The sequence below is a fragment of the Chenopodium quinoa genome, unplaced genomic scaffold (genome assembly GCF_001683475.1).
Source record: "Chenopodium quinoa cultivar QQ74 unplaced genomic scaffold, ASM168347v1, whole genome shotgun sequence".
In the NCBI taxonomy this organism is placed as follows: domain Eukaryota; kingdom Viridiplantae; phylum Streptophyta; class Magnoliopsida; order Caryophyllales; family Amaranthaceae; genus Chenopodium; species Chenopodium quinoa.
In genome coordinates this window covers 789905-800318 of record NW_018742334.1, presented here as the reverse complement: position 1 = coordinate 800318, position 10414 = coordinate 789905, and the positions used below count along the sequence as shown (strand labels likewise).

The 10414-nt window shown below is 32.6% G+C and overlaps 1 protein-coding gene across 2 annotated transcripts; it reads right to left on the bottom strand.

Annotated features, from left to right (window-relative positions):
- Window positions 1-400: 400 nt before the first annotated feature.
- Window positions 401-2790, bottom strand: LOC110692745 (early nodulin-75-like). 2 transcript variants are annotated; one of them, XM_021869800.1, is made up of 3 exons: window positions 2261-2790; window positions 2065-2149; window positions 401-1959 (listed from the first exon to the last, which is right to left on the bottom strand). In XM_021869800.1, the coding sequence occupies exons 1-3, from the start codon at window positions 2276-2278 to the stop codon at window positions 821-823; spliced, it is 1242 nt and encodes a 413-aa protein (XP_021725492.1). In that variant the 5' UTR covers window positions 2279-2790; the 3' UTR covers window positions 401-820. The 2 variants fall into 2 exon arrangements, with proteins under 2 accessions (XP_021725492.1, XP_021725501.1); XM_021869809.1 differs by having other exon boundaries at window positions 2065-2171; window positions 2261-2789.
- Window positions 2791-10414: the final 7624 nt, after the last annotated feature.

Here is a 10414-nt window from a genome sequence, read left to right as displayed (position 1 = left end):
GGCTTGTGAGGAAAGGTGAGAAGGTGAGGGAACCCAAAATTAGGGGATTTCATTTAGGTTATATAGTTTACTGATAATTTTACTGGCTATCTTTTAGGTTAGAATCCTGCTGTTAAAATTAAAAATTATTTTTTTATGTCGTAGTTGAAGAGTTCTAATTAGTCTATCGGGCTTCTATGGCTTATGTAGATTGATATGTGCTGGTATTGGCTGGGTTGAATGTATTTTAGATTTGGAGCTGATTGGTGCCAAAGTTGTATTATGAGTCTATATTGGCTGGTAGGTAAAAACAATTCGTTGCACATCATGATATATTGCTGGTGTGCTAGAAATCTTTATGTTATATCATATGTTGAGACTGAAAGGAAAAATGTATTGCTTCTGACTAAAAATTATATGGTAGAGAAATCATGTATTTCTTCTGCATTTAGTATATATAACTTAATTACAAAATGTTTCATGAAATTTATACATTTCAATCATGTTAAAGCACCTAGGTAGACCATCTGATGACTTTAACCTACACAGTATCTTTTCTTCTAAAAGCACAAGCCCAAGTATAAAACAAATGTGCACATGCTTCTTTATATATTTGTTTTATATAAGGCTGTATGTTAGACCTCTTGGAAAGGCAGAATATTGCATCAATTCCTCTCTAATCACAAGTAAGAATCTGATTCTTGCCACGGCATTATCACAGGCTTATACAGTAATTAATAGCCACTTAATGTTATGCTATGGCCCACTAGCTTTCCAACCTATCAACCTTAATGGACAAAAAAAAAAATAGGATTCCCCATTCCCAATGAAACTCTTGAACCTATACGATTGTACATGCATTTGGATTTTCATCGCTGAAAATTGAAGTAACATTCCCATTACTCGCTGCGCTATTGCGATAGGAATCCATATTGTAATGGTCTGTCATACCATAGGCTGCGCGTTGTGGTGGTGATTGTACATATTGGTATTCTGTGATGGAAGATGATGGTCTGTACATGTTGTAACTGTGAGTCGTGCGAAGTGGTTGAGGTGGCGGTTCATGGTAAACAGTTCTTGTTGGTGCTTCATGATAAATAGGTTGGGATGGTGATTCATGATATATAGGTTGAGATGGTGGCTCACGATAAATAGGTTGAGATGGTGGCTCATGATAAATAGGTCGTGATTGTGGCTCATGATAAATGGGTCGTGATTGTGGTTCACGATATATAGGCCGAGATGGGGGTTCATGATAGATAGGATGAGGTGGTGTGTCATGATAAACACGATGAGGTGGTGGTTCATGATAGATGGGTCTAGGACGCTCATGGTAAAGAGGTTGTGGTGGTGGCTCATGATAAACAGATTGATGTGGTGGTTCGTGATAAACAGGTTGAGGGGGTTGCTCGTGTCTATGACTAGTTCCTGGTTGGCTGCTCCAATGTCCACCATAACTATGACTGTATCCAGGTCCATACCCATTGCTATGACCATATCGATAACTATATTCAGGTGGATTGTGGTATACTTCATGAACCTCCTCTACACCCCTTGGTCTGTAAGCGTCTGCTGGCTGTGGTTGTTGGGGTTCCGCTGGAGGGTTTGATTCAGGTGGTTGATTTTGAGCCTGTGGATTTTCAGGTAGTTGTGGTTGTGGTGGTGGTTGTTGATCACTTGGTGGTTCCTGTTGTGGGGGTGCTTCTTCTGATTTTGGAGGCTCTGCTGGCTGAGCGTTTCCCGCATCTTGAGGTTGTGCCCCTCCATCTGGGGGTGGTGCCCCTGCATCTGATGATGGGGCTGCGCCATCTGGTGGTGATGGTTCAGCTTGCTGGGGATTAGGATCTGGTGCTTCTGTGTGAGAACAGATGGTAGCAACTTTCCTGACTTTCTTTATAGCTTTGATGATTCTTTCAGGATCTGCCCATCCAATTACTGTTAACTTCTGCTGGGGAAAGTCGATGTAGAGATCATATATCCCTGTAGGCAAGCAGAATTATTACATATAAACCGTCCTTATAAAAATAGGTTTTCTTTCAGAGAGAAGGAAACGAAAAACCAGCTAAAATTCCCATAATTGCTTACCATTGATGCCATTCAGTGCCTTTTTTATCTTCTGCACACACCCATTGCAATCCATGCGGACATTTATCTCGGTGATTTGAGGTCTCTGCATAGTTTTGGCAGGAAAACTGAAACAACCTTAGAAGAGAGAGTAGACAAAATTTCATAGAAAAATGAGAATATGTGCTAATACTAAATTCTGAGTATGCAGGCATACCTCTAACCCTGAAGCCATCTTGTAGGAAATGAGGAAAGATGCTGAAAACCTCAAAATTGGCTTTGAGATGCAGGTGTGCAACTGTTTAAAGGTTTATGTGGCATCATTTTTGTATTTGTGGAGGGAATATTTAAAAGTTGAAAGGGGTGGGACATGCAAGGAATCACTTTTACTAGAGGATGAGGTGCAGGGAAAGAGAGGTTGCACAAGAAAGTATTACGCTTGCCGTTTAGGTTTATAGGGTCTCTATCTAACTCAAAAAAGAATAGGTAAGGAATGATAGTTATCGAAAAGAGGTCGATTTTTTTATGTTCTAACTTTGTTAATTTTACGTGGAAAAGAATTTTCTTTTTGGGTGGATGTTTACTGTAATTGAAGAAGCGTCTGTGTTTAGGATATCCGACCCAATGCTGACTCGGAAACAAAATACAAAACTAACACAAAGTTTGGGGAAGACAATGAAAGATGAATAGAATAGTAATTTGAAGTTTTGTGATAGTGTATGATCTAGTGCTCATTTTGGTCAAAATTGCTTTTTAGAGAAGAGAAGGATGTCCACTTTAAAGGAATCCTTTTATCATAAGAAAAGGAGCGTTCATACTTCAGGCTGCCTAATTGAATATGGGCTTAAGGGTACTGTCCTAACTTTGTGACTTTGTGATACGGTATGATTTATTATTATTAGGGCTTTATTATGTCAGAAACTGTCTTTTTTCTTTTGTGGGTAGCAGACATCAGATTCTTATTTTATCATGTCATGGGGTGGTACTGAAACCTTACTCTAATCTACGGTTCAACTTTGTGGCTTTTCGTTGGATTTGTGATTAACTGTTTAATGATGAACATTAAAAAGTTTTAATCTTCTATTTGTAGTTTGTGAATTTTACATTAGCATTCCTTTCTTTTTTATGTCAACTTTCCCACTGCTTTTAAGCCTTTTATTGATGCTGTACTAGTTTGGAACTTTGGACGGGACAGACTAATCCTTTGTCTTGACTCTTGAAGTAGATGTCACTCAGTCGTGTTTTAGGAGGTATGAATAGATGTGCATTAAGAGAGTGTAAAAATTTTACTAGTGATTTTTTTTACTTTACTTCTTTTGTTTACGTATAATCTTCTTGTTAGGTTTGGACATGCATATTAAGGAATTTATTAGATTTGATTGATGTAAGAATGAGAGAAAAAGAAAGTTAGTAGAGGGTCCACATCACATGGTTTCGGTATAAAATCGTGAAAAAAAAATAAATAAAATTATTTGTGAACGTAGGAAATTGTTCATAATGGGGTTTTTATGGAATTTCTATGCTAGGACTTCTTAATAGGGAAGGTTTTCCAAGAGAAAACTAGCTTAAATAGACTCTTGAATCCACTCAATGAAAGTGCAATCTATTGTCTTAGGTAGTTATGATCTGCAAAATGACGACTTATTAGTTGCTTTTGTGGTATACTCCGTAATACAATCGAAGGCGTTATTAGCTATCCATTTATGGAAGTAGGGATGGCAATCTAGTCCGGATCCGACCCTACTCCGCCCCGATCCGAGGTAAAATATCCGCTCCGAGTCCGAGAAGAAAGTAATCCGAGTTCGACTCCGTTAAAATAATCCGACTCCGAGTCGGAGGAGGGTCGGAGTCGGATCCTACAAAAAATCCGAGAAAAAAATCCGACTCCGACAAATGTCCGACTTTAACGGATTATTCGACTCTGACTCCAATAGATAGTGGATTTTGTGTGGGTCATGATGGCATTGGGTGTGGGTTGCAAAGGCCCAAATAGGCCAACATCTCAAAGTATATTGAATAATGAAAAAAAAAAAACTCGAAGTCGGGTCGGATCGGAGTCGGTGGTCGGATATTAAAGTCGGAGTCGGATGTCGGATTTAACCTCCGACTTCCTGTCGGGTCGGAGTCGGATTGAGCATAATCCGCTCCGAGTCCGACCCGTTGCCATCTCTATATGGAAGTGTTCAATGCAGGTTTGATTACATGCTCTTCTTCATAGATTTTTTTTATAATAATTCTTGTTAAGTTTAATACAATCATGTGTTTATCATTTTTATTGAGTGTACTAGATTCGTAAGATTTGCATAGATTGATTCTTATGCATACATGGTAAGATATGGATTTGATTTGGTTATGCTAATTGCCATTTCTGAACTGTGGTCGGTCGAATCTGTAACATTCATTGTCCTAGTTTTTTTTTCCCTTTATTTAAAGTATACTAGGTCCCAAATAATACAAGTAAATAAAGATATAATGTCGACTCATCAACTTTCCAACTATTGAATTCACTTACTGATTTTTTTTAAATAAAATTTTCAGTTGCCTTTTGTATAGAAATGGTAGGATTTGGCTGATCAAAGTTGAAAAAAAAAATAGTTTTGATTGATTACGGGTGAATATTAAAAATAATATAGTGAGATTTGGTTGATTAAAAGTGAATTAACTGTGTATGTGGTAAAGAAGTTATGAGTTGGGTGGATTAAGGGTCCGTGTTCTAATGAAACTTTTTATTTAGGGATGAAGTGATTTGGTCAAATGAAACTTTTGTTTTAGGTTGCAAGGAGCATTGGTGTTCTCTCTTGCTTCAGTCTTAACATAACCATGGCTGATTTGACTTGGATGTAGCAAAAGTTACCCGTATTTGTTGATCCAAATAGAATTATCTGACTTTAATCAAACTATAGATTATCAAAATTTAACCCAATCTTATATGGAGTGCTTCATCCACAATTAATTTAGAACTAATATTTCTACACAAACATCACCTAACCAATTTAAAGAAAACCAAAACTTAATAGAACTAATATCAAGTTTTATATATCCTCAAACTAATTTTTCATATGATCTCTTCTAGCATAGATGTCTGTCTGTATGTATAGCTCTAAAATAAAAAATAAAATTGAAATTATTGATAAAGAGTGATTTACTTTTATTTTGAGGCTTTAATTTATATTTTAAGTGAATTGTCACCATATAATGATATATAGTAGTAAATGGATTTGGCTAGGTAATGTTTTGATTTTTATTAAAAAAATCTTTGCAAATTGCAATAACAGTCACCCCCTTTCTGTCATTGAACGAGTAGAAACTAAGAAGGCCCAATCTTAGATTGGAGCCCATTGTACGGGTCCAGTTTATCTAGCCCATAACAGCCACAGAGGCCCACAAATGTTAATGAGTAATCTTATAAGATATTGTCTAAGGGCTTGTTCTCTTCGGCTTAATTTCAGTTCAATTCAGCTCCAATCAATTCAGTTTAATTTCTAGTGTTCTTCTCTCGTAAAATATTCATTTAGCTCTATTCAGTTTAATTCATTTCAACTCCAATTAGTTCAGTTCGATTCAGCAACAATCAGTTCAACTCAGTTTAGTAAATCAGTTTAGGCCTTTATACTAATTTACTCTTATTATAAACTTACTTGTTTGTATTTAAAATAAAATTTATAAACGCGGTAGTAATTTTGAGAAACCAATAATAATTTTAATTACATCAAATAAATTAGTAATTTTAATATTGCTATTGTATGTTAGATCCACAAGTGTGTTGTTTAAAATGAATATAAATAAATCTACTTATTATAACCTCTATATCTTTTCTTTTTTATAAAGTGAAATTAGCTTATTCTTAGATTAATTTAACATTTGTTTGCTATAAAATGATTCCAAATTTCCAATGTGCATCAAAATGGAACCAATTTTGTGTGGTGAGGGTCAAAATATATAAGTATATAAATAGTGATGTTGCAGGAGGAATTATATAATTGAAAGAAGGCACGTGACAATTGAAAACCTTTGCCACCACACGATTCCCACAATTTAATATACTAATATAAATCATTTTTATTGTTTTAGAACAAAAATACAAAACAATTGGTGGCTATACTTTGCTTGAATCAAATTGGGACAAAACAACCAAAAAATCTATTTTGTTGTCTTTTTTCATTTTTGACCACATTATTCCTATTTTCAAACATTAGTATTTAGTTGCATGGTTTTTTCAAAATTTAGAAAAATATAAAATTGATATTTACATTTATACATTCTATAAAAAAAATAATAATAAAATAATTTTTTTAAAAAAATGATTATTTACTAGAATATATCTCTTAAGCCTCTTTTGATTGAGGAGCTTTGGTTAGAAAAGCTAAAAGAGAAAGAAAACGGTTTTAATATGTTCTCATATTTGGTTTGTTAAATAATACTTCATATCAGAATTCAAAGGAAATAAAATGGAAGTGGCCTAAGAGGATGGCTTCTTTACAAATTTTTAGTTGTAAATTTTTTTTTTTTTTTATGATACAATAAAAAATTCACAAAAAAATATTAAATATCATTAAACAATGAAATATTGTGACTTATGGTCAAAATGTACTTACTAAATTGGTATAATGGATCCTAATTAAGAGATGTGGTTGACTTTTATATACAATAGTATTCAATTTATGGGTAAGGTTATACATATTATTAGTTTACTTTCATGGTAGAAGTAAGAAATAAGTAAGAAATATCATATTTTAATTTTTTTTTCCCTTTTTTTTTTATTTGATCTGATATTTACGGATTAGACACTAAAAGTGATAGAAAAAAGTAAAAGATTCCCACCTCAAACTGTTTCTCGTTTTTTATAATTCAGATCAATTCCAAAATTTGATTTACGAAAGGCATAAGAGTTAATACCATAAGTCAAATTATTTGATACGAAAGTATTTAGATGTGTAACCTAGCTAGATTGCTAGACACTAGACAGCTACGAGTAGTATCAAATATCAAGTACTCTTTGTACGTCTGTAGTATCTAAGCAGTTTTGTTTCTTACACAAGAATATTCTAGGAGAATCTTGTGATTCAGAGTTCGAATTATGACAAGTTTCCAATTAATTCTGGCTACAATTAAAATTTACAAATGCCAAACCCAACAAATGACAAACTTTCACATTCATTTTGTATGTGATGAGATGTTGAATAGTGTCAAGTGTATTCCATTCGTTGATATAGCCTTTTAATAACCTATTCCGATTTTGTAAGAGTCTACTCTTCCAATCTACAAAGCTAGTCCAATGATTAGTGTTAGGATTAAGGATATGATATCAATGCTAGAGGATGGGGAGGAATTGCTATGTTTAGGGATGGAGGTTTTGGTAGGAGCCTAGGAGGTGGTGATTAAAAACTCGATACACTTGCACCCGGGTGTATATGCATATTTTTTATTTTTTTAAATGACATCATCTACTCATTCTTCGGCAATTTTGGTACTTGGTAATTACAAATTTGTTACAAGAAAACCAAACTAACTTTAATACAATATATATGCAACTCGGTTAGATTAGATAATTTTTTATTTTAATTTTTTTAAAAGAGAAAGTTAACATAATAGTACATTGTAAAAAAATTATCAATTGAAATAGTAAAAATATCCTTGATTCGACTTATTAGCTCGTAGCTAAACATTTAAAGAGTAGTCTATGTAAATATCGTTAAACAATTAAGAAACAGATGAATTATATAAAATATCATAACGCCCCAAAAGTTATAATCATAACATAACAAAACATGTTGGCATGACATCCTAGCACTTGCTATAGTGTGTTAAGGAACTCTTGCTATAGTGTGGTTTTGTGTTTCTTAAGAAGTGGAAGAAACCCATAATTTATCTATACTTTATTATTATTTAAAAAGACAAACCACAATCACCTATATGCCACATGTCATCATAATTCACCCATATGCCACATAATACATCCATTAATATTTCTTCTTTATACTCTCTTTTAAAGTAAAAGATAAAATAAAAATATTATTGAATGTTAAAGTCTTTATGCATTCCTAACTTACAAATTTGAGTAAGAAAATTGAGTGTTCTATTTTCACTATAAAAAAAAGTTGTAATCCTCTCTATACCCCTTTTAATGTAAAAGTTAAAATAACAAATTATTTAATGTTAAAATCCTTATGTATTCCTAACTTGCAAATTTTAAGTAAAAAAAATTAAGTAAATTATTACAAAAAAATCACCGACACAAACAACACAAATAAGCAACACATTTCAAGAAAAATAAAATGAGCTACAACCCGTTTATTGAACGGGCCAAAAGGCTAGTTAATTTAATAATATTATCACTTATTAACAATATCATGTTTCATGTCCATGACTTTGTTTTTTGTGGATGCCAGCCATTTCATGGTTTGTAAACGTGCCAATGGACCCTCTTATCTAAACCACATTTTCAATGGTAACATGAACATCTCTTTCTTTGAAAAATATTGTTTATATAACAGTATTAATTAATTATACACAATGTTCATATACTTGTATTTCTTAAAATAATGTAAATTTAATTCCATAAAAAGAAACGTAGCAATTTTGATTTACACAACTGCACGTGTTACTATTGTATTCTTGTTAAAAAAATAAAATAAAAATAAAAAATTGTGGGGATAAATTTATTTTATTTTTCTCTTTAACAAGTAAATGAGTCAAAGCCAACTGGAGGAAAGAGAGGGAGAGATATTTAATATAAGTAGTTGGCGTTTGACAAACATCAATTTTGTTTATGTTTATTTAATTTTCAAAATGGTGGAGTCACAATGTCACATAACCTCACATTACCAATTACATACTGAAGTTGCTCAGATTGTTACATTTCTTTCTATTCAGACAGACGATATAGTGTAGGTAGGGTTCTAGAGCAGATTGGGTCACAATTGTAGAATGTCGATTGATTGCTTGTTTGGTTGACAGTGAAATTTATATTAAGGGCGTGTTTGATAGTAATTTTTGAGTAGCTTTAGGCCTTTAGCTTTTAATGGTTTGACCAAATTAAAACCCTATATTGTGCTAAATTACACATACATTTGAATGTTTTTAATGTAGTAGTTGTATAGTGTTAGTGGTGAAGGTATCTAGCTTTTGAAAATTAAAGAGGTAGTTGTTCGTTTATTTTCCACTATATATGGAGGTAACAACTAATCTCAACCATTACTTTACCAAATACACACACTTAAGTATCTTTTTTTTTAATTTTTTTTTTTTTGAAACACGCACACTTAATTATCTATTTTTGTAGTTAGTAGCTTGTTCACAATTAACCATTACTCTCATAACTAACACTTAGTAGTTAGTACCACAAGTAATAATAGTCACCTCTACAATTATGTTTTGCCGAAAAGAGTGTGAAGTTCTTTGAGTGACAACAAAGTTTCATAGCTCATACAATAAAAGCAATTTCGTACCTTGATTGCTTTAAGTTTTTGTTTGGGGGCGACATGTATTGGAAAATAAATTCTTATACTTTCACAAAAACTAATAAAGTTCTTTGTATAAATCATATGAAACGTACGGAGTATCAGTGCGTCTTGTGTGTGGCTAGCCACATCATGTGGCCAATTATTAAAAAACAAAGTAACCCTTGTAACACTGATCCGGTAGCCCCTTGTAATACTGACCAAGTAACCCCTATTATACTACCGAAGTAAACCTTGTATAACTGAACGAGTAACCCCTATAACACTGATAAAGTAACCCTCATAATGGATGGCCACATCGTGTGGCCAACCACATATAAGACTTTGTGACGGAGTACTGTTTTAACTTGTTTAGTGTACAACGGAGAATTATATTAATTAAATTCCATGTGGATTATGAATTATCAAGGAAGCTAAGGCTGGGAATACTATTTTATAGAAAATTACATATTTTTTGGAATTTTAGATTTGCAAGGAAATTGTAGTTCTTCCATTTTTTTTTACTTTCATTTTAACCAAATAACAAGTGAACTAGGCATTTTCTTATTTTAAGGAGTCTTGGTATATATATATTCACGACTTTAACCAAATAACAAGTGAACTAGGCATTTTCTTATATTTTGCTCATTTTACTTTCATTTAGATCATTTTAATTTTATTTTGGTCATTTTTACTTTTATTTTACTCACTTTAGTTTATGTTTGATCAATTTAATTTACTTTTATTATTTTGTTGATTTGTTAGGAGGACAAAACAAGAATGTTAATCATGACATTCTGATATACTTGACTAATGTTAATACTTGAATAATGTTAATTTAATACAATAATTTTACGGGAATGATAAAGTAAGGTCCGATTTACTTCATCTTAAAAAAATAATACACAGAAAATAATTTTACTTTAGCAAAA

Coding starts and splice junctions, on each gene's coding strand:
- LOC110692745 (XM_021869800.1), bottom strand. Junction 1,960..2,064: donor GGCACTGAATGGCATCAATG/GTAAGCAATTAT, acceptor GCTTGCCTACAG/GGATATATGATCTCTACATC.